The sequence below is a fragment of the Hyperolius riggenbachi genome, chromosome 10 (genome assembly GCF_040937935.1).
Source record: "Hyperolius riggenbachi isolate aHypRig1 chromosome 10, aHypRig1.pri, whole genome shotgun sequence".
In the NCBI taxonomy this organism is placed as follows: Eukaryota; Metazoa; Chordata; class Amphibia; order Anura; family Hyperoliidae; genus Hyperolius; species Hyperolius riggenbachi.
In genome coordinates, this window is record NC_090655.1 from 170,005,146 (window position 1) to 170,030,460 (window position 25,315).

Genomic DNA, 25,315 nt, shown 5'->3' on the forward strand with positions numbered 1-25,315 from the left:
TAACCCCTCAGGATCATGTTTATTCTGGTTTAGGTCAGTCTAAGGGTAGAGTGTTTCCTATCCATAAAACCCTCCAGGATATTATCACCTCTCAATGGCAAAATCCTGAGAGGCCTTTATTCATTCCTAAATCAGCAAAAAGAAAGTATCCCTTTGAATAGTCGGATATTGAAAAATGGACAAAATGCACAAAATTAAATGCGTCCCTGTCCAAGTATTCAAAGGACTCCGGTTTATCCTTTGAGGATACAGGAGTTCTCAAAGATATAATGGATAAGAAGGTCGATGCCCTCCTTAAGAAGGCATGGGAATCGGCTGCGTTTGGATTCATCCCAGGTATTTCAGCCACTTGTATCGCACAAAGTCTTAGAATTTGAATGGATAATTTATTAGAACAAATTTCTAAGGGTGTTCCGCTCAAAGACTATGCAGCTTCACTGCTGGTTGTCTTGAGAGCGGTCGCTTTTTTAGCGGATTCGGTTACCGAACTCATTCATGTTTCTGCGCGTACTATGGCTCTCGTTAATTCGGCTAGAAGAGCAGTGTGGTTGAAAACCTGGGAGGGCGACCAGACATCAAAAAATAGGTTATGTTCAATTCCGTTTGAAGGTAATCTCTTGTTTGGCTCCGGACTAGATTACGTTTTGTCTCGTTCAGCAGAAAAAGGCAAACCGTTCCCAAACAAGAGAGACTTTTAAGGGAAAGAAACCTTTTGTCCCTAGTAAACAGACTTCTGATCAAATGAAAAATAAGAATGTACAGAGAAAGTGGTCCTTTCCTAATGGAAGGGGTAGAGGGGGATTCACTTTTGGTAAGACTGAACCCCCCCCCCCCCCAAAACCAATAAATGACTTTTTACCGGTGGGGGGGGGGGGGGGGGGGAGGCTGATTTATTTTAGTTTGGAATGGGAAAAGTTAAATCCCGATCCTTTTGTTTTACAAATTATAAAGCGGGGCTATCGCCTTCAGTTTTCAAGTATGCCCCCTCACAGGAGGTTTGTGAATCCTTTACCAAAGGACCCAGAGAAGGCCAGGAGCCTGGAAATAAGAGATTCAGAAACTTCTAGAACAAAGAGTAATTTTGCCAGTTCCCCAGGAAGAAGTATTCCAGGGGTATTATTCCCACGTGTTTTTGGTGAAGAAAACCAATGGGGAATTCAGATTGATCCTGAATCTGAAATCTCTAAATCCGTTTTTGATTTACAAGAAGTGCAGGATGGAAAGCATTTATTCAGTAAGAGCTCTATTACAAGGCAAGGAGTTTTTTTTGTCTCAATAGATCTCCAAGATGCCTATCTGCACATTCCCATTTTTCCAAGTCATCAGAGATTTTTGAGGTTCGCAATCAAGGTCCGCTCTCAGATTCTTCATTTTCAGTTCCAGGCTCTGCCTTTCGGGATAGCATCTGCCCCCCAAATCTTTACGAAGGTGTTAGCAGAGGTCATGAAGGAATTAAGAATCCAGGGGGTATCGATTGTCCTGTATCTGGACGACCTTCTAATATTTGCAGAGACCGAGGGACTTGGTGTTGTGTCACAGAGACCTTGTGATCAAAACCTTGACACAGGTGGGATGGATAGTAAACTACGAAAAGTCGAACCTGACACCTGTCCAGGAGATCACTTTTCTGGGGTACAGGATAAACTCCACAGACAGGAAGATTTATTTACCTTCAGAAAAGATTGTAAAGATTCAATCCGAGGTGAACAGGCTGCTTTCTCAAGAGGTATGTTCACTTCGGCAGATCATAAGAGTGCTAGGTCTGTTTTCATCTTCAATTCCGGCAGTCACTTGGGCACAGTCCCACGGCAGGGAACTTCAAACCCTTCTCCTAGTCAACTGGGACAAATCCCAGGGGTCTCTAGATCTCTTAATCACCATACCAGGAACAGTCAGGGACAGTCTAGCCTGGCGGTTAATTTACCAAAATCTAAACAATGGGAGAGTTTGGAGACAGTGCGATCCAATAAAGATTTTTACGGACGCAAGTTCCTGGGGCTGGGGTGCAACAACAATAGGTCATCATGCTCAAGGGGATTGGCCCTGTTCGATAAGGAAGAAGTCGTCCAAATTCAGAGAATTACTGGCGGTTCAAAAAGCACTTCTATATTTTCAATCTCTAATAGAAGGAAATCATGTTTTTTTTTTTTTTCGGACAACGTCACCACGGTTGCGTATCTTTCGAAACAGGGAGGCACAGGATCCAAGGATCTGATGCTTCTTTCGTCAGAGATTTTCAGTTGGATAGAACCTTGAATTCTATCCTTATCTGCAATTCACATAAAAGGAGTCCTCAATGTAGAGGAAGACTTTTTTTGAGCCGCCAGCAGGTCAGTCAAGCAGAGTGGGAACTACATCCGGAGGTGTTCCAGATGATAACAGAGAGGTTCAGGATCCCGGAAATAGATCTCTTTGCTTCCCCAACAAACGCAAAAGTAAAACAATTTTACTCCCTACACAAGGGCCAGGGTTCTCTGGGGTTGGATGCCCTAAGTCTACCATGGGAGTTTGAGCTAAGTTACGCCTTCCACCCGATAACTCTCCTTCCACAGGTACCAGGGAAGCTTCAAAGGGAATCAGGGATGCTGATTCTCATAGCTCCTCTATGGCCAAAGAGGCCATGGTATTCAACCTTGTTAAGAATGGCAGTGAGCCCACCTCTTCTGCTGCCAGTTCGGCCAGATTTACTGATTCAGGGGCCTCTAGTTCATCCCAGGCCCCAATTATTCAAACTGGCTGCATGGATCCTGAGAGGGTGATCTTGAGAAACAAAGGTCTTCCATTGATAGTGTTAGGCTAAGAATGGATCTGGCCTATTTACCTACAGTAGCATCGGAGTTCCATAGGTCTCAAGAGATTATTCTTCCTTCCCTTTGTCCCAATCCCTTTGGAGAAAAGAAGGAGAATTTCCATTGTTTAGATGTCAGAAGATCCCTGTTGGTTTATCTAAAAAGATCAAGGGAGTTCCGGAAGTCTAGTAGCTTACTGGTCTTATTTTCTGGGAAGAATAGGGGCCTTCAGGCATAGAGACAAACGATTGCCAGATGGGTAAGACAGGCTATTTCTTTGACATATGAGAATAGTAATTGTCCAGTACCAGCTAATATTAAGGCCCATTCTACCCGATCATTATCTACATCATGGGCAGATAGAGCAGGAGCCACCATTCAGCAGATATGCCAAGCTGCAACATGGTCAAGTGCATCGACTTTCATCAAACATTACAGAGTGGATGTGCTGTCTCAAGATCAGTCGTTTGGCAGAAAGGTGCTGCAGGCGGTGGTCCCTCCCTAGGTGAGTCTTTAAGTTTTAAAGACTTACTTGTCTATCTCTCATGTTGTCCCGGATGGCAATTAGAGAAAGACTCCTATTAGACCTACCGGTAATGGAGTTTCTGATTGGCATCCGGGACAACTGCTATAACCCTTCCCTTTCCTATCTGGCACCTTTCTTTCAGATTTAATACCACAGGGTTTTTATAGTAGCCACTGGTTGGTGTTTTTTCCTTCCTTCATCTTGGTGTTTTGACATACGTACTTTCAGACGCACTGACGTTGGAGGGAGGGCGGGGGCTTTTAAATCTTCTTGGGATTATGTTTCCCCAGATCCTGGGCGGGACCGGATCTCATGTTGTCTCGGATGCCAATCAGAAACTCCATTACCGGTAGGTCTAATAGGAGTCTTTTTACCATAACAACCAACGATTTATACAGGAAAATCATGACTATTAACCACTTGCTGAGCGCGTCACGCCAATAGGCGTGGATGCGGCGGCAGCCCCAGGACCTCCTAGCTCCGATCGGCGGAAGGTCCTTGGGGCGTGGTTTGTGGGCGATCATGTGTGCGCATCCCCGCTCTGATGGTGGAGCTCCGAGTTCAGTGTCCCAGCGGCGATTGCCGCTGGGAGACTGTTAGACGGCTTTTCTTGCTGTACAGCGCTGCAATTTAAGGCAGCGCTGTACCGAGGATAGCCGTGTGACATGGCTATCCCCTCCAGAAGCAGGGAAGTGATCACCTGTCATAGGCTGAAGCCTATGACAGCTGATCACGCCGATTGGCTGGCTGGGGGAGGGAGGGAGGGGGAGATAAAAAAGTAAAAGAAAATTGGCTTATTTATTCAAAAAACAAAAACATATTTACAAAAAAAAAAACATCTGGGTGGGTGATCAGATCCCACCAACAGAAAGCTCTGTTGGTGCGGGGAAACACTTGTGTGCTGAGTTGGACAGCCTTGCAGCAAGGCCGTAAAGCTACAGTGGCCTATTAAGTGAAAAATGCCCTAGGGGGTTTAACACTGCGGTCCTCAAGAGATTAACAAAGTTGCCCAAACTTTCGCATCCCACTGTATTTGTGTATAGCACCCATGTAACTGATCTTACAGAGTATCCATCCCATCTCTCTGTATCTGTACTGGGACGCTGTAGCTACACACGCAGCTATCCCATTCATTGGCCAATTACTCAATTGACATCTGCAGCTGAATACTAGGGCTAGCTACACCCTACTCCTATTTCACATAGGGGAGTGGAGGGGGATCAGCAAAGACACCCGCTATATTAAATTCAGTTTGTTTGAAACAGTACAGATTTTCATTTACTGTGCATTTAGAGGCACTCAAACTGGAGTGGTTCCTCTATTACAGTGCTGTCCAACTGGCGGCCCGCGGGCCACATCCGGCCCACCAGGCCTTCTGCTGCGGCCCTCCTGCTGTGGCAGTGTTAGCCCCCGAGTCTTCAGAGCTGAGGGGACTTTAAAAAAAACCTTTCCCTCATGCCTTGGCTGCTATAATGTAATATTTACAGCCACTCCCCTCCCCTCGTTCCCCGTTTCCCCCGTGCTGCCGCCGCCTCACCTCTCAGATCGGCGGCTGGCAGGAGATAGGAACCAGCCACACCGGCGCATGGCAGCCGCACGGGGGACTTTAAATGCTGGACGTGACCGATGATGTCATTTCCTGCATTCAAATTCTCAGCGCGGCTGCTGTGCGCTGGTCTAGCTGGTTGCGATCTCCTGCCCGCCGCCGATCTGAGAGGTGAGGCGGCGGCAGCATGGGGGAAACTGGGAATGAGGGGAGGGGAGCGGGGCTGTAAATCTTACATTACAGCAGCCAATCTGACGGCGTTTTGTGTATAAATCTGTGCGACCAATCTGATTGCATTTTGTGGGCAAATCTGCAGCCAATCTGACTGCATTTTGTGGGCGAATCTGCAGCCAATCTGACTGCATTTTGTGGGCAAATCTTCGGCCAATCTGACTGCATTTTGTGGGGAATCTTATATCACTCTAATTGCATTCTGTGGAGAAATCTAAATCTTCTGCTAGTTTTTTTTTTCCCGGGGGGGGGGGGGGGGTAGTGTGCGGAGGTCTGCTGGCCCCCTACCATGTGGTCTGGAAAAAAAACGGCCCTCCGTACCCGCGAAGTTGGACAGCACTGCTCTATTATATACATATTTTCAAAGATACCATTCTTTAGCTCTGTACCTTTAGGGCTGGTCCAGTTGGACTCTGTGTTCTATAGTGATAAGTAGTTATAAAGTTATTGGCAAATGAATGGGAGCAGCGCTGATATGTGAAAATTGCTCTCGTCCTGAAGTGGTTCAACACACTCTGTTAACTTACCGTACATAAAAACAGCCATCTCTCACTGTCCTCCCACCTTTGTTTACTGGTCAGAGACATTGGAGCGATCACACTCAGTGTAATATAAATGTTTCAAACTTTTCAGAAATTCCAACACATAAGACATCTCACTGCAAAATCTGTCTTTCTCCTGACAAGTTAACCACAAGTGTTTGTCTCTCTTTTTTCGTGGATCCAACCCTCTGCTCTCATACTGTAAGGTGAACACGGGGGTCTACGGGGGAATCTGCAAGAGGGTAGACCTGTCTTCCTTCTCCCACACAGACTTTACATTCCCCTCTGAAATCACAAGTGCAGCATTTTGGCACCATTTCAGGCACTCAGTTATTTCTTTACAAGCATGCAGAGAAATGGCAGAAAATAGTAGAAATACACATTGCTACAGATCCCTGACACACCATTTAAACTGACGCAAATTAAACTGCCCCTTGTTTGTTTCGTAACACAGGCTGCTCAACAGTTTAACAAGTAACTAGTTTCTGGCAATCTCTATTGTCAATCTCTATTGTCAGAAATAATAATAATAATAATATTTTATGTGCCATGTGGCATTGTACAGAGTAAGAAACAAACACGGAGTACATAATACAGACAATGGTATACACCAGTATACCAAATACAGAATCAATACACAATATAGAATTGGTAATTAGTGACAAAAGTAACGTTATGAATAAAATGTATAATAGGTTCATAGACCCAAAAGGGTGAGAGAGCCCTGCCCTTGCTAGCTTGCAAGCTAAAAATGCTCTACGTGTTAAGTAATTGTGATTCTTGCTTTTTCCAGATGGCTCTTGACTCCTTGGCTTCTTCAGTACATCACCCTCTGTCTTGCCGCGATATAAAGACTATATCAGAATGAGATAAAGGGGAATAAGAGATGCTCAGATAATGATAAAACTATGTTAAAACAATTACAGTAGAAGGGGTGAGGTGGCTTACCTCAATGACAACCTCAATAATGACAAAGAACTTTATTATGCACTTGGCAATGCGTTTTGTGGGTCTCAGCCCACTTCCTTAGGCCGAATACAGTGCCAGAGTTCTCTATAGCGGAGCCCCCCCCCCCCCCCCCCCCCGGAATTTACTGACAAGCAGCTTATTGGTAAATTCATGGTGAAGGGACGACCTTAGCAGGAGAGGCGCTCCTGCTTAACAACCATTACCCGCCAGATTGCTACATTTAACCCCCCCCAAATCTTAGGGCAAAAATCCACTACTTTCTTGGTCACAGATTTTGCTGCCCGGGGATGCAGAGCTTTGAGATGCAGCTCTGCATCCATTCACGTCAATCCTCGCGAATCTCCGCCTTTCCCTGCCCCTCTCAGTGAAGGTAAACTGAGGGGGGCAGGGAGAGGCAGCGATCAGCGGGGTTTGACACGCACGGAGGCAGAGCTGCAGCCCAAAGCTCTGCCTCCGAGGAAGCGATCCCCCACATTTTCCCACAGGTATTTGGGAGGTTTAAATGTAGCGATCTTCCACGGGGATGCAGCGTTTTAGTTAGGGTGAAACTGCTGAACATAAATGTTACACTTCAGACTCTCTTTAAAGCTGAATTATTACAAATATCTTCTGTTTTAAGCAGGCAAATTACACCGTGTTGCTTTTTTCTTCCAGTAAAATGTATAGGTCACATTTCTTATTTGTATATAAGTAAGTGTTTATAAACCGGTCCATTATATTATATACATTTGTCAATATTTGTTTTTTAATGTTGTTTATTTACTTGTATGTAATAATTGATGTGGTAACTGTGAGCAATAGCGTGGGGATCCCGTTCGGCAGAATTGCTGGCTATGTGAATCTGCGGGTATTCCCCTTTTTCTTTTTTTGCTATTTTTGGCACGGTTTTATCAATGATTTTATGCATTTTCTATATTTTTGTCCCCTTGCGGCCACCGTAGCTGTTTTTCATTGAACGCGACATTATGCGGAAATCCCCCGCGTTGCCGCTATATGTGTGTGCGGAGGACTCTGAAGGTTGCTAAGAGACTCCATCGGGCTGCCTCCACCCACATTTGCTGCCAATGTGCGCACGTATACTTCCTGTGTGTTAACCTAGCGCGGCCGCCTTCTGGTAATTGGTGGCTGTTGCTAGGTAACCGGACGCTTTTTATTTGCGTCTCCTGCGCCATTGCGTCATCTGACGAAGGCATGGAACGCCGAAACGCGTCATGATGCAATAGGCGCAGGGCAGCTGCCGTGATCCTGTCCCTCACTATTGGCCACAGTGTGGAGGCATGCAGAGCAGTGTGAACAACTGAAGGACGCAATGATGTACACTATATAGTGTGATGAGTGCACTTTTTATTTGAACACTGTACGTTTTATTCTACCTTTTAAGAAGCAAATTAAAAAGTTAATGCACCAGAGAGTGCTCCTTTTTCTTTTTTTCTGTTTTCTACAGCGTATTTACTGACATCCCAGAGTAAGATAGGAGCAGCACTCCTTGGAGGCTTAAAGTGATTTTTTTTTTTTTTTTGTGTGGAAGTTCCTTTTGATTAGAGCGCAGTGGAGCTGTGGTGTGTGTGTTGCTTTTTAGTAGTTCTTTTTGGTCTCTTTTAACCCCTATACCTTCTGAGTGGTTATGGGTCGCAATGAGCCATCTATGTATACTGTGGATAGTTGAGGTCTCCCATAACTATGACCTTTTTATCTGCAGCTTTTTCAATCTGCTGTAGTAGTTGTAGTTCTGCAATATCGTGGATATGTGGCAGCCTATAGCACAATAAGTAATTGGCAACAGTTATTTTCACGAATATTTACCCAAACAGACTCCAATGCAATGTTTTACCCTACTCTGCTTGCCTTCCACTGCAGCTTGACACCCTAGATTTCTTAGCACTTACTGCAACTTGGCACACTGTGTTGCTCAGCGATACAATGTTATTTCACGAGTGAGCAGGTCGGATAAAGATGAGCTGATGGAGAAGATCGTAAGGGGTGAGCAGATAGGAGCAGCATCGCAAATAACTTCAGAGATTTAAAAACAAGTGTTGAGTCTGTGCTGGGACCAGATTACACAGAGCAATCATGATTTGGCTACTGAAGCCACTGATGGGATCGCTCTAGGATTGCTACCAAAGTGCTTCAAGGAGCTCTGCACTTGCAACAGTGCTAGTAGGACCACCCCTTCAGTGTCCACTGGCAAAGCGATTTGCTGATTGGTAAGTGCTGGCAAAAACATACCTAGTGGGTCCCAGCCTTCTCTGAGATTATAGAGCACCGTTTTTGATAGGGAACTTTAGGTCAATTTTGGTCTGCTAGATAATCCAATAAGGTTTTAGATCATCCCTACTTAGTTGGACATATTGCCAAAAGTATACACTGAATGTGAGAGACTGTTCCCAGATTTTCTTACTAAATTATATTTATACTTGCATACATGAAGAAATGAAAATGGTAGCGCATCTAACCAAGATGCACCTGACATTGCATAGGGCTAACTAGCCTCTTAAAGGCACAACTGTGCTCATAACAGTAGAACAGGTGCATTAGAACTATTGCATCTCACAAACTGCTATGAGCACAGTTGTGCCTTTAAGAGGCTAGTTAGCCCTATGCAATGTCAGGTGCATCTTGGTTAGATGCGCTGCCATTTTCATTTTTCTCCATGTATAAATTATATTTATAGTAGAAGTAAAAAGCTGGAAAAATAAGGTATAAGAGCTAAAAGTCTATCTCTTCTGTTGTGTTTCAGTGCTTCATATCTGTTCAGCATGGGAAATGACTTTAAATGTGTAGTTACAGGAGCCAACATTAAAGGTGAGTAGAGCCACAATCAACCCATAATAGATGTGCCAACTAGGATGAATTCTAATGAAAAAAAAATGCTGCTTCAGTGTTCTTTTTTTCACATTCAAGCTTTATTAAATGTTGAAAGCAATAACAAAAACACAGTAGCCTACAATAGAAGGCCCACATGGAAATAAAACATTAATACAATGTCAGCATATAATAAAAAATGATGTTAAAGAGGGATTGTCAGCCATAAAATCAAATTCCATGTAAACACTGCGGTGTGTTAATAATGCTGCCAGGAATCTCTGCAGTACAAGCTCTCCAATCTATACTGTAATGTCTCTGCTGTAATTCTCTGTCCCCCAAGCTCTTTTTTTCTTTGGCCATTGCTGAAGGGAAGCTTGTCATGATGACTCCTCTCCCCTCCTTCTCTCTGATTGGGTTGAGCACATTTCATTCTGACAACATGATGCTGTGCTCACTGGTGTTTACAAGCAAGCCAGAAATGACTCAGTTGCAGATTGGTGGAGAAAAGTAAGGAAGGAAATTACATCAGAATTAGCTTCAGCCTTATGCTACATACACACTTGAGATAAAAGTCTTTGGAAAAGGCAAGATCACAGACCAATTTTACCCCATTTCATGTAGTATGAGAGCCATACCTTCACAGTCTATTCTATGGAGCTGCACTCCCCATCAGATAAAATCTTTGCAAGATGCTGCACACAAGGATGCTGTACACATTCAAAAGATCATTATCTGCAAAAGATCTCTTCCTGCAAAAGATCCATTCCTGCAAAATGCATTCATAGTCTATGAAATCTGCAGATCCTCATACACACCTTGTTTAACAGACTTCATCTGCATATCTGGCAATCATCTGCAGATCTGAAAATCCATCCTGGTGGATCTGATCTGCAGATGATCTGCAGATGATTGCCTGTTAAACAAGGTGTGTACGATGATCTGCAGATCTCATAGACTATGAATGCATTTTGCAGGAATGGATCTTTTGCAGATAATGATCTTTTGAACGTGTACAGCATCTTTATGTGCAGCATCTTGCAAAGATTTTATCTGATGGGGAGTGCAGCTCCATAGAATAGACTGTAGAGTATGGCTCTCATACTGCATGGAATGAGGTAAAATTAGTCTGTGATCTTGCCTTTTTCAAAGACTTTTATATCAAGTGTGTATGTAGCATTAGGCAAAAAGGAATGGCCCCTGCCAGGAACAGAATTCTCTTAATACTATATAAAATTTACTGAACTCAAAACTTGGACAGTGCAATACATCTGTTATGTAAGTAGAGTAATTATTTATCTACTTATGTGTTTTTTTTTTCCCCCCTTGCATAGTATGGCTAATTCCAGACAGAGTACTCATTCGGCACTGTTATCATATCATAAGTAAAACCGCTTTATTTAGTCTCTTGCTATGCATTATCTGCACATAAAACACATTTCCACATACTAAGAGTAAGGAGACATACCAGTTAAGGCGACCAGCTATGGGCCTGCGTGCCAATATGGGTCCACCTAACAAATGTTTAGCATAAACGCGTCTTCAGAGGCAATGTGGCAACTGGCGCAGACAAAATTCGCTCAATATATATCAGTCTCCCCAGACGTCTGCATCATACATTGCCACCCACATCGCCGTGCCAAGAACTTCCTGGAGTGGGTGTATCTTATGTCCGCGTCCAATGACGTACGGTTGCGGCCTACGTCACGCGTACACATGTCAATACTTGCGCGTGCGCGCCAAATGGACGTCACTAGTAATTGCAAAAAATATATGTAAAATACACAATTTCTATAATATTCCATTATTGTGTGTGTGTGTGTGTGTGTGTGTGTGTATGTGTGTGTGTGTGTGTGTGTGTGTGTGTGTGTTTTATTTTATTTTTTTGCGTGGCCCTCTGACACTTGCATATACAGCCCTGTCTGTCGCAGCTGGCCCTTGCTAATTGCTATACTGTGCCATTCAGTGCCTACCTTTTCACTGCACCTGTGTGTGTGACAGCTACACATTGTATTGTAATACCAGTCACAGCACCTGTGTGACCGCACGCTGTTTGGTATACCAGTCTGTGCATACCTTTTCACTGCACCGGTGTAACTGCTGCACATTGTATTGTAATACCAGTCCATGCATACCTTTCACTGCACCTGTGTGACCGCACGTTGTTTTATATACCAGTCCAAGCATACCTGTGTGACAGCTGCACATTGTATTGAAATACCAGTCCATGCATACTTTTCACTGCACCTGTGTGACAGCTGCACATTGTATTGTAATACCATTCAGTACATACCTTTCACTGCACCTGTGTGACTGCACATTGTATTAGTCTAGTCAGTGCATACCTTTCACTTCATCCCCCCGCCCCCCCAATATGGACAAAGCAGGCAGGCCACCCGGCAGGTCTGTTAGAGGTCGTGCTGACGTGATTTCGTGCGGCCTTGGACCAAAGTACAGTGCTCAGAAGAAGGCTGTCAGGACATAGTTGACTATTTAACACAGAACACCTCATCTTCCGCAGCCACCAGCGCTACTTCAAGCACCACATCCACTGCATTTGACACTTCGTAGGAGTTATTTGGTGGGGAATTAACTGATTCACAGCCATTATTGTTACAACAAGATGAAGGCACTAAGCAAGTTACACCACCTTTATATGTCTGAATTGGGCGTCATTATGGACGTAAGGTGTGAGGATGATGTACCACCTGCTGTTGGTGCAGTTTATGAGGTGTCTGATACAAGCAAAGCTGTGGAGAATGATTATGATGATGATGATGATGATACTTCCATGGATGTCACGTGGGATCCTAAAAGACATGACCAGGGGAACAGTTCAGAGGGGGAGTCAGAGTGGAGTAGGAGGAGACTAGTTGCTGAAAGAAGCAGGGGGAGCTCGTCGTCAGAAACAGCTCGTGGCAGTCTCCGGCGGCATGTATCGCCACCTATGGACAGCCAGCCAACATGCCCTTCAAAGTCAGCTGCTGACGCCACCACCAAAGTGCCATCGTTCCAGGGCTCAGCATTGTGGAAATTTCTTTTTTGTGTCTGCCTCAGATGAGAGCAATGCCATCTGTACTCTCTGCCACCAAAAATTGAGCCGTGGAAAGACCAAGACCCGCGTAGGGACAACTGCAATGGGAAGACCACCTGAGGAAAAGCAGCACACTAAAGCAAATCCACCCTCATTCTCCTCTTCTTCCTTCAGGTGCAGCATCTTCAGCCACTTTCTCCCTTGCACTTTCACAGCCACTCTCCTCCACTCCGCCTCTCACCTTGAGCGGTTCCTGCTCCTCTGCCCACAGCAGACAGGTGTCCGTGAAGGAAATCTTTGAGCGGAAGAAGCCAATGTCTGCCAGTCACCCCCTTGCCCGGCGTCTGACAGCTGGCTTTGCGGAACTGTTAGCTCACCAGCTGTTACCATACCAGCTGGTGGACTCTGAGGCTTTCCGAAAATGTGACGCGTTTCGGACTCCGCAGTGGAAGATACCAGGCCGCAATTATTTCTCTTAAAAGGCGATACCCAAACTGTACCATGAAGTTGAAAGGCAAGTAGTGTCATCTCTAGCACACAGCGTTGGGTCAAGGGTCCATTTGACTACGGAGGCCTGGTCTGCAAAGCACGGTCAGGGCAGGTACGTTACTTACACAGCACATTGGGTCTTCCTGATGACCGCTGGCATGCAGGGAGTATATGGCTGTGCAGTGGACCTAGTTGTGACCCCTCCACGGCTTGCAGGCAGGCCTGCTGCCACCTCCTCTCCTCCTCCTCCTACGCCTCATGCTACATCCTTTTCGCTGTCCTCCTCCTTGGCTGAGTGGCAATGCTACTCTACTGGTGCTGCAATCTCCTCTCCAGCTACACACCCCCAGCTCCCCAGTGCCTATGCTGCATGCCGGGTATGACGGTGTCACGCCATCTTGGATATGTCTTGCCTCAAAGCCGAGAGTCACTCTGGAGCAGCTCTCCTGGCTGCTCTGAACAAACAGGTGGATCAGTGGCTGACCCCACACCAACTGGAGATCGGCAACGTGGTGTGTGACAACGGCAGCAATCTCATTTTGGCTTTGAGTTTAGGAAAGTTGACACATGTACCCTGCATTGCACATGTGCTGAATATAATAATCCAAAGATTTGTGTGTAAGTAGCCAGGCTTACAGGAGGTCCTGAAGCAGGCCAGGAAGGTGTGTGGGCATTTCAGGCGTTCCTACACGGCCATGGCACGCTTGGCCGATTTTCAGCGGAGAAACCACTTGCCGGTGAGGCGCTTGATTTGCGATAGCCCGACTCGCTGGAATTCAACGCTCCTGATGTTTGACCGCCTGCTACAACAGGAGAAAGCCATCAACGAGTATCTGTACAGCTACGGTGCTAGGTCAGGCTCTGGGGAGCTGGGCATTTTCTTGCCGAGGTACTGGACACTCATGCATAATGCCTGCAGGCTCATGCGTCCGTTTAAGGAGGTGACTAACCTTGTGAGTCGCAGTGAAGGCGCCATCAGTAACTTGATCCCATATGCTTTCTTCTTGGAGCGTGCCGTGCATAGAGTGGTGGATCAAGCTGTGGACGAGCATGAACAGGAAGAGGAGGAAGAGATGTGGGAACCACCATCACAACCAGAACAAGATTTGTCATCAACACCTGCGGCAGCACAGAGGAGGGGGGACGAGGAGGAAGAGTTATCTGGGAAAGAGAAATCAGATGGTGTGTTTTTTTTTTTTTTTTAGGTTTTTTTTTTTTGTTTTTTTTGTTTTTGTTAGGAGGAGGAGGCGGAAGAAAAACCACAGCAGGCTTTGCAGGGGGCGTGTGCTGCTCACCTTTCCCGTGGTATTGTTCGTAGCTGGGGGGGATAACTTACCTGACATCACTGAGGAAGAGCAAGAGAAGATGGCTAGTAGGTCGGTATCCAACTTTATGCAGATGGGGGCTTTCATGCTGTCCAGCCTGTTGAGGGGCCCCCATATAAAAAAAAAAAACTCAAGGGGAATGACCTGTACTGGGGGCAATGCTACTAGACCCTCGGTATAAGCACAAAGTGGCTGAGAGGTTACCAAATCGCCATAAGGCAGAAAGGATGCAGCACTTGCAAAACAAACTGGCAAGTATGCTTTACAGTGCGTTTAAGGGTGATGTCACAGCACAACAGAATAAAGATGCCACTGCCAGTAACTTCAGTAATCACCTTTGGGTGATTCCAGCAGGTACACCACCCCTGTGAAGCTTGATACATCCAACAGTGTGAAAAAGGCACTCCACAGGCTGCAAACTTCTGTTTACTGAGCAAAGGACACATACATGTTACGGGTCACCTGATCCTTCCTCAAGTGTACCACCCACATCAACTACATCCCATTATATAGGACCACCCATACAGGAATTCCAACCCAAGTGCATTTCATTAAATCATAAACACATAACATTGTCATATCTTAATTCCTATACAGTGCACTACTATATCGTCTCTACCCTGCAATGATTAGTGGAGTGGTCATCAAAATTTCCTGTAGCATTGCATTCCCACCATTTTATTCTTTCCTGAAATAAATCACAAAAAACATTTATAACGAACATGCTCATTTAAGCCTCTCGGGCTTACACAATCTAATTTTCTTGCCCCAAGACTAAGTCGGTCCCCACACAGCATCTCTGCCTGCAGGCCGCTTGACTGCCTTCTCCACCACAACCAACAAGGTCCAGGACTCCAGGTGGATTCCTGAATTTTTAAGGCCACTGCTAGGAGTGGCCGCTAACAAAAAACAATAATAATTTTTTTCTGGTGCGTGTACCTGATTTTGGTGCGTGTACCTGCCTGATTTTTTTTTTCTGGCTGCACTGCAGCTGCAACAACAAAACAAAAGGCATGTACATGTATCAACTCCCCTTCGTGATCGTTACTTTGCCGCGGTGAAGGGGCTTGCGTATCACAATAAAGCAATGACCGCCGGCTATATGAGTGTGTTGGGGGGCACACCTGACCCAAGATGAGGTTGTTGCTTCATTGTGGACAGACCAAATTCTATCAGCTGGACAGTTACTGTTGTTCTATCATTGAGCTACCTCAGCGCGGCGACCATATGTGCTTGAAAACCGTCATCGCCTGCACTCTCGCCATTGTGTGCACCAGTCCAGCACGGACATCACTACACAAACAGCTGTTTGCGGTACATTACTCAATGAGTTTGGTCTGTCAGTGTGAAGCAGTACACTAATTATTATTATTATTATTTATTGTATTTATAAAGCGCCAACATATTACGCAGCGCTGGACAATAAATATATACAATGATACAAGGATGACATACATAAGGGTTATACACATAGAACAAAGTTATACATACAAATTGTACAAAATACATGATCATGCAATATGGGCTGGTTAGGTAGGCCCAGTAATACAAGTACAGGCTGTCATAGGACAGGAGCACATGATCCTGTAGATTACACTAGGGAGTGGAGGACCCTGCCAGAGGCTTACAATCTAAATTGATTGATGTATACACATGCAAGATGTTTTAAAGCACGTTATGCCTCCAATTTAGCATGCAATGTGATTTCTGCCCTTAAAACCCTGCTCTGCATCAAATCTGTGATATTACCCGGGACTTTTGGCGTGTATCCTACTTAGCCATGCCCCCCTCCAGGTGTTATACCCCTTGAAACATCTTTTCCATCACTTTTGTGGCCAGAATTAGTGTTTGAATTTTTGAAAGTTCGCCTGCCCATTGAAGTCTATTTGCGGTTCGCAAAGTTCGCAAGAACCCGAACTTTTGCGGAAGTTCGCATTCGAGGTTCACAAACTTTTGAAACTCTTTCTAACTCTTTCTAAAATTTCTTATTATATTTATTGTGGCAATGTAGGCAATTTGCCTTGATATGTCTACTCAAAATGTCTAGAAGTCTTCCCTATTTCCACCACAAAATGGCCCCAGTGGGCTATATTTTTAAGAGGGTAACATTGTGTCCACTTGAAGTATTAATATTTTTTTTATATATATCTTCTTTCAGCCTCTGAGACTAAGCTGGTTCCTGGAATATGTATACTATTTGTTGAGCAATGGAAGGAATGGAATATTATAGAAATTTGTGCATTTTACATATCTTTTTTGCAAGTACTAGCGACGTCTGTTTGGAGTACACGCACAAGCAACCTTCTGCGATTGGATGCGGACAATACATACACACACACTCCAGGAGGTTCTTGGCACAGCGATGTGGGTGACAAAGTATGACATAGATGTCTGGGAAGACTCCAGATATAAATTTGCTGAATTTTGTCCACGCCAGTTGCCACATTGCCTTGTGCGACACAATTGTTAGGCGGGCCCATATTGCCATGTACCCTCACAGCTGATCACCTTAACTGGTATGTCTCTTTACTCTTAGTATGTGGAAATGTGTTTTATGTGCAAATAATGCATAGCAATCAACTAAATAAAACAGTTTTACTTATGATATAACAGTGCCGGATGAGTACTCTTTGTCTGGAATTTGGATGGTTTACAGCTCTGGATGGTTTACATCCTGAGCACATTTGACCGCTGCAATAGGAGTGACTACCATGGAGAACTTCCCCCGCACATCACGTACATCCCAATATTTGGATTTGTCTTTAAGAATTCACACTACCTGTAGTGCCAGCTCTGTGTTTTCTTGAAACATAGTATGGCTAATCTTCCTGCTTTAATACAAGCAACCGTAGCGTCAAAGCATAGCTGTGAAAAGAGCAAAGGATAGAGATTGCTCAAATACGCTGTCAATGCCTTAAAAAGACAGACTAGTAAAAAATGAAAAGAGATCTACATTCCAAATGCAAAAGACAAACTAGGCTCATAGAAATAAGAGAATTCACCAATATGTAAACATCAGATAATAACAATAAGATGGAAGATTTCCTCTTTTTAGAGAAAACAACAAAGACAGATGGAGAGCCCCAAGTATTGATCCAATAACTAGTGGATGGTAATGAATCACATCTGATGCAGTTCAGAAAGCAGAATAAACAGGAGGAAGACAGAGACTCTCAAAAAATTAACACAGAAAGAACAAAAAAAAAACCCTGAGGAAAAGAACAGAAAGATGTAGAAAAGACTTCACAATTTAGGATCACAGTCTACTGAGGCAACATAGTATTTTTATATTCGTGTGGTATCTTTAAAAATCATACCACAAGACCCATACTTTGACATGCACTAATCAATAGATGTGTTCATCTTTAAGAATGTAATCTTTAGATTTTTGAGGCTGGTTGTGGAGTCGGGTTGAGGCTTTTGAGATCTCCTGTTAGTGGTCATACTTTGGTCCTTTCAAACCTTAATATCACCCGGTGATTATATAATTGCTGACCCTACTTACGGTACTTACTTAGGTGGTCTATGCAGTAGATATCCTCCTCATACTGTACTCCGTGTATTGGCAGATTGTTACTACACCCTGCAGATCAATTGTCACCCTTCTGGTATTCCCTTTGTGGCTGTTGCTATTACATACAACTTACTGGTTAGAGGCTGGGATATGGTGGGGAGGTGCTTTTACCTTTGGGCCTGACACAGCAGAAACGGCTATCCCTGCTTGGTCATAAGATGTCGCCTGTTAGTTCCTGGAAGGTAGCATCTTACAATGTTAAGGGGTTAAATACCCCGGAATGAAGGGCAGCCTTGTTGCAAGTATTGCAGAAGGAGAAAATCAGCATTGCACTACTTCAAGGGACACATTTTTTCTAAAACCCATATCCTTTACCTGAGAGACAGGCTACCATGCAGTGTCACGGGCAAAAGTTAAGGGAGTGTGCGATCTGATTTATAAAAACTGTGAGATTGAAATGACTAAATTTCAGGTGGGCCCAGAATGTTTCATTTTTGTATCAGGCAAATTGAATAACAGGGAAATTATGATTGTGGCAGTGTACACTCCCAATGAGAAACCGGCAGCTTTTCTGGCCAAGTTAGTGTCCCAATTGCTGATCTTTGCAAAGGGAATGATTATTTTTGGAGGAGATGGCAACGTCCCTCTGAATCCACTATTGTACACCTCGATTGGGAAGTCCTCTGTTCCATTCCAGTGTCTTAAAAAAATAAAAGGCCATCTTAAACATCTAAATCTAGTGGACGTGTGGAGAGTTCTTAATTCTTGGGGCAGAGATTTTACATTCAATTCTAACCCGCATAAGCACTCATGTATAGATCATGTGATGATATCACAATCTCATTTACATTCTATTTGAGATGCTGGTATTGGAACGATGGGCTTTTCTGATCATGCTATAGTACACTTTACACTCAGCTTTTCCTGTCATATAGATGGGCAGTTCACATGGAAACTTAATCCGGGGCTACTTGAGGACCCTGAGGTTACAGGGGCCCGGATTTTTTGTTTTTGCAGGGGGGCCCGGGGATTTCTAGGTATGCCCCTGGCCAAGACTATACAGAACTATATATTCTTCAAACAATTACCACCCCGACACAGGAAACCGCAGAGAGACAAAAAAATCCAGGATTTTTTTGAAGCAATGTGGCTTTAAAGCATTCAAAAAGTCAGTGATGGATGATTTTGAATCTCCTATCAGTATCTCTGAATTTCTTTATACAGTTAAGCATTTGAAATCTGGTAAAAGCCCTAGACCGCATGGTCTAACCTCAGTATACTATAAAGCTTTTGCTAAAGAATTGGCTCCGTTCTTCGTTAAAGCCGTTAATGCAATTACCTCTCAATCTATTCCTTCAAAGCAATACCTTGAGGCCCATATTACCATTATTCGTAAGGAAGGGAAGGACCCCACCTCCTGCATGAGCTATCACCCAATCTCTCTTTTTAACCATGATGCCGACATTTTTGCGAAGATATTGGCTAACAGGGTCTCTCCATTGCTCCCCACTGTTATTCACTCAGACCAGGTTTGGTTCCTCCCAGGCAGGGAGGGAAGGGACAGTTCTATAAAGGCTATTGGTGTTCACAATTGGCTTTCTCAGCGTTCCGTTGAGGGATTTTTTTTCTCCATGGATACCTAGAAGGCTTTTGACAGAGTAAATTGGGAGTATGGGCTGGTGCACACCAGAGCGGTTCTGGAGCGTTTTTTTTAAACGTTTGGGATAGAAAAATGCTTGGCTTATGTATTTCAGTGGGGTGTTATACACCAAAGCGGTTCATTTTTTCCACAAACACAAACTCAAGGGCTGCAGCATTTATTTTTTTTTTTTTTATTTTATTTTAGATTTGAGGCATTTCTGCCTCAATGTTAAAATATAGGAAAGTGAAAAACTGCTCTAAAAAACGCTAGATTAGAGCAGAGCGGTTTTCCAGGCATTTTTGTTACAGTAGCTGTAACAGTATATGACATCTGCTACACAAAAACGCTCCACAAAACGCTAGGCATGTTTAGAAAACCTCTCTAAACATGCCTAGAATCACTCTGAAAATGTGCTTTAAAAACCTTCTAGCGTTTTGCGGATCTGCTAGATGTTGTTTTGTGTGCACTGGCCCTATATGAGAGCTGTACTCTTTGGGTTTGGGGCCCTCCCTTCTGGCATGGATAAACATCTTATACTATAACCCATCTGCATGTGTTAAAGCCAGTGGAGTTTTGTCAGGTTACTTTAGCATATCAAACGGCACTCGACAGGGTTGCACGCTTTCTCCATTAATCTATGTACTTGCCTTGGAACCTTTCCTTAATTTTGTACAGAACAATAAAGAAATAAAGAGTAGAAATCGGTAAAAGAACTTTTAAATTAGCTACTTTTGCATACAATATGCTATTTTTCTTAACTGACTCGCGGCATACCCTTCTGGCTCTAGTCAAAGCACTCCAAGATTTTGGCTATATTTCCAATTTGAAAATTAATTATGCGAAGTCCTGGGCTCTCGGTGTTACTCTCAGACAGTCTGAGGTGGTGTGTGCATCTAGTTTCCCTTTCCGATTATTTATCTTGGGAGGAAGATCCCTGTAGATCTACAGAAACTATTTTCAATTCACTACTTACCTCTAGCAGAGAAAATGATGAAAGGCATCTCAGATTGGACCTCACTAAAGGGCCTGTCCTGGTTTGGCATAATAGCTATTACCAAAATGACTATTTTGCCCAAACCTCTGTACCTTCTTAACCTCCTTGCCGGTTATCCCGAGCACTTTGTTAGCTGCGTGCATGTCTCGCTCGCGGCCGATTCGCCGCTACCCGCCGCGCCACCCCCCCCTCTCCAGACCCCTTGCGCAGCCTGGCCAATCAGTGCCAGGCAGCGCTGAGGGGTGGATCGGGATTCCCTCTGACGTCCCGACATTGGTGACGTCACCCCACCCCGTCGCCATGGCGACGGGGAAGCCCTGCAGGAAATCCCATTCTGAACGGGATTTCCTGCTTGCAAACAGCGCCGGCGGCGATCAAACTAGGTAGGAAGATGCCGCTTGTCAGCGGCTATCATGTAGCAAGCCCTGGGCTCGCTACATGAATGAAAAAAAAAAATGAAAAAAAAGTGCTGCGCCACCCCCTTGCCAAAATAATTGGAACAGCAAGGGGGTTAAAGTAGTTCTTGTTGATATCCCCCAGGTTCCTGAGAAACCTGCAGATATGTATACTATATCAACTTTGTGGGGGCAAATAAAAAGATCCATATTCGAGATGAAATCTTGTCGCTGCCTTATGATTTGGGTAGCCCAATCTGAACAATTACTATTTTGCTGCTCATTTACTCAGTGGCAGATTGGACAGCCACTTCATCACGCAAAGACTGGACTGAGGTGGAACAAGCTATCTGTGGAGCATCTCTCTCAGACTTGGCAGCATGGGTTCCTAGCAAGACTTTTAAGTCGCTTGATCACACTTTGATACTGGCTACACATAAGATCTTCCATGTTTCAATTGTCCCAATCTCTGGGTCCAATGTCTTCAATTGTAGGCAACCCAGATTTTGTTCCAGGAGACTCCTCTAGATATCTTTCCTCTTCAGGTAAATTGGACACTCCTAGATGTACCTAGATGTACCTAGATGTTAAGAGTAAAGACCCTGACTCCCCTTACTGTGTTTGACCAGAAATGTCTGGCGAACTCTCCTAGATCACGTGCTATCCTGGAGATACTCCCTCCTCTTAACGATCAAGCCTTGCCCTGCCCTCTTCTTCCTGAAAAAGTGGGACAACCTTTTACGGATACCCCCTTCTGCTGATCAATGGCTTATATTTATTAACACCCACAAATCGGTGAGAAACACAAGTGCTAAAGAGCAGAACTTTAAAGAGAATCTGTATTGTTAAAATCGCTCAAAAGTAAACATACCAGTGTGTTAGGGGACATCTCCTATTACCCTCTGTCACAATTTCGCCGCTCCTCGCCGCATTAAAAGTGGTTAAAAACCGTTTTAAAAAGTTTGTTTGTAAACAAACAAAATGGCCACCAAAACAGGAAGTAGGTTGATGTACAGTATGTCCACACATAGAAAATACATCCATACATAAGCAGGCTGTATACAGCATTCCTTTTGAATCTCAAGAGATCATTTGTGTGTTTCTTTCCCCCATGCACTGAAATTTCAGGCTGCTCTTTTCTTCCTGCAAACAGCTTTGCCCTTGTTTGTAATTCCTCAGTATGTGAAAGCCCAGCCAGCTCAGAGGACGATTTATCCAGCTGATTAGAGCAGCTTCTCTCTTATCTAAATAACACACAGGCAGTGTGCATAGAGGGGCCAGGAAGAGTGAGTTCATAGCAGAACCACAACACTGAAGAACTTGGCAGCCTTCCAGACACAGGCCGACAAGTCTGACAGGGGAAAGATACATTGATTTATTACAGAGACTGTCATAGTAGAAAGTGCTGCAGTTAGCCAGAACACATTAGAATAGCTTTTGGAACATGTAGGATGATAAAAAACAGGATGCAATTTTTGTTACGGAGTCTCTTTAAGTTTCAGATACTATGGTATAGGACACCTACTCTCCTACATAACTTCTATCCTGGGGTTTCAGATATGTATTGGAGATGCAGGGGGGCTCCAGGGGACCTTCTTCATATTGCCTGGGGTTGTCCTCTTTTGAATAAATACTGGCCTGAATTGCATAGATTTACCAAACTAGTTTCTGGTTTGCCTGTCAATTTCTCTCCAGACACTTTCCTTCTCCACAGCGCCACCCTTTCCCTGTCTGCCTACAAGAAATCTAATTTGCCTCACATGATAAATGCTGCCAGGGCCATAATGCCTCTGTTTTGAGGTTCACCACTGTCCCTACTCTTAAGATGTGGTTCCAAAGGGTGAACAGGACTAAGGATTTCTTATATCAATCAACATAAGACAGCGCTATATCTCTAATACAAATTCTGCTTGCATAAAAGATGCGATATGCTGAGGCAAATATCAACATATAACCGTTCATATAACAGTTCTTATGTCCTTTATCCAGCTACTCAATGGAACAGTGTTCCTTGCTAGCAGCTTTGGTAATCACCTCCACCACACCGCATCCACACTCCTCCTTATCCAATGACCCCCAGTTAAAATGGGTCATAAGCGCCTTTGGGATACTCTCAAGGCGATCCCCAGCCTGTCACGATCCACTTTCCACTTATACTGCAGTATCTTCATAGAGCTTACACCTCAAAGCAAAGCACATAGCGTAAAACCATTACCAAATGTATAATAAAATGTTAAAATTGCACACTCACATGTTCCATAGTATTAATCAGGCTCAGAGTTTTTATGGGCGCTCCCCCATGCGGTGGTCACCGGCTGGGCAAAATGAATTGCCTTGAGAGTATCCCAAAGGCACTTATGACCCATCTTAACAGGGGATTATTGGATAAGGTTGAGTGTCCAGTCACACGAGTGTGGTGGAGGTTATTATTACCGAAGCTGCTAGCAAGTTGTAACACTTTTTTCCACTGAGGAGCTAGATAAAGGAAATAAGAACTGTTACCGTAAATACTCGGGTATAAGCTGAGATTTTGGGACCAAAAAAGTGGTCCCAAAGTGGGGGACTCTGCTTATACACGAGTCAATACTTGCTGTAGATCCCCTCTGAGTGCCCCCGGCAAAAATGCCCACTTCCCTTCACCCCAGCCTGGCCGGAGTGGCATGTACCGTAAATACAATCCAATACCTTGCTGTATCTCCCTTCCCAGTGCGCCCGGCATAGATCTCCGTTCCTCTCCTCCTTCAAGTTCGGAGCGGCATGTATTTGTCGGCTGTGTCCCAAACCTCCTTTTGGCAGATGCAGAGTGCGCAGAGCAACGTTTTAAGTTATCGCTTCCGCGTTAACTTGCCTGTCTCAGTGTATTTCCTATGATGCCCTCTAGTGGCGCCTCTCGTGTGCCAGTGCTGGGCGTCATAAGAAATAGACTGCGACAGGCAAGTTAACGAGGAATTCCAGTGGCATGGACCAGTAACTTTAAGCTCCGCTCTGCATCTGCTGGCTGGAGGTTTGGGACTCAGCCGACACGTACATGCTGCTCCGGACTGAAAGGAGGAGGGGGAATGGAGATCTATGCCGGGCGTACTGGGAGGGGAGATGCAAGGTATTGGATTGTTCTTACAGTACATGCCGCTCCAGACTGGTGGCTGGAGGCCAGTGGACATCGATGCCAGAGGCAGGTATTGGATTGTACTTGCATACCACTCCGATCTGGCAGGTGGAGGGCACTATAACCTTACAGCAACATGTTTGATTCACTGCCCTGACCCTGTCTGCATGGCATTTCATTGTTCTCCATGTGTTTTTCATAGGTTTTATCTGAGAACTCCTGTTTCTTCCCTGAAAACCTAATTGTAGGCCAACTAATGTCTCTCCAAACTGATCCCAGACAGTTACCTGACTATGCAGGGGCATTAAATTATGAGCGGTTTTGAGAGGCCTGCATTTTTTTTTGTATACTCTGCAAAGTGCTGAGGAAAATGTCCACATTATTATTGCAAATATTCAGCCACTTTCATACCCCGGCTTATGCACGAGTCAATCCATTTTTTTTTCACACATTTTTTTAGGGAAAGGTTGGGGGGTCAGCTTGTACACGGGTCGGCTTATAATGCGAGCATATACGGTATATGAACTGTTATGTGGATATTTAAATACAAAAATTTACACCAAAAGTGCTGCAGCATATAATATAACAAAGCTCCCAGAGCGTGCAAAATTTTTGGATGGTAGTTCAAAACAAACTTTCAATATAGGAACAAAGCGTACATCAATCTATCCAGTTCATATCGCTACAGTGTCAGCTGTTAACCCCTGGTAGCCCCTGATGAGTCACGAGGGTGTGACGAAACTGGTCCAAAAGAGGAGCTTAGGAGAACGAGGAAGCATACTATTGTCAGCGGTGATCGGTGTGAGAGACGCCAGGATTGACTGCATAGGAAAGATCCGATGGAAGCCCACCGGAGGGGCAGCGGGGGAGAGCCCATTACCTTAAAACTCTATGCAAATTGAAACCTATGTAGAATGTGAGTTTATTTTAATAATACATTTTGAAGCTTTTAAAACTGTATCACGCTATGGGAGTGTTTACTCTAATTTGAGGTTCATTGCACACTGAGTAACGGCATACTAAAGGGGATCCTGATGCACCAAGGAGAATGGGAGATAGAAAGTGATCCCTAACCCATCTAACGGGTTATAACAGGAGGGTGAGTTTGTTCCCCGACGGTTGACCTGGTGGTGGAAATGGATGTACCCCCATATGGAATTAGACTGAAGATTGATATGCATTTAGTGGAGATTAAGAGTTGACACTGTAGCGATTATATGAACTGGATAGATTGATGTGCGCTTTGTTCCTATATTGAAAATCTGTGGATATTTGCCTCAGGATATCGCATCTGTTTGAGCAGTCTGTGGTAATGTCTACACTGGGGAGTGAGGGTCTTTGCTGATCCCCCCCCCCCCAACTGTTCAACTGTTACAGTGGGGTGTAGCTATCTCCTCCCCAGTATAACCAC

General features: G+C 44.4%; 1 protein-coding gene across 3 annotated transcripts in view; it reads left to right on the plus strand.

The window, feature by feature from the left end:
- The window catches only part of RAD9A (RAD9 checkpoint clamp component A), a 621,237-nt gene that overhangs the window by 46,096 nt on the left and 549,826 nt on the right, over window positions 1-25,315 (plus strand). For all 3 annotated transcript variants that reach the window (XM_068255230.1, XM_068255228.1, XM_068255229.1), the window contains exon 2: window positions 9,341-9,405. In XM_068255230.1, coding sequence (XP_068111331.1) covers window positions 9,341-9,405 — 65 coding nt within the window. The remainder of the gene's footprint in view (window positions 1-9,340; window positions 9,406-25,315) is intronic.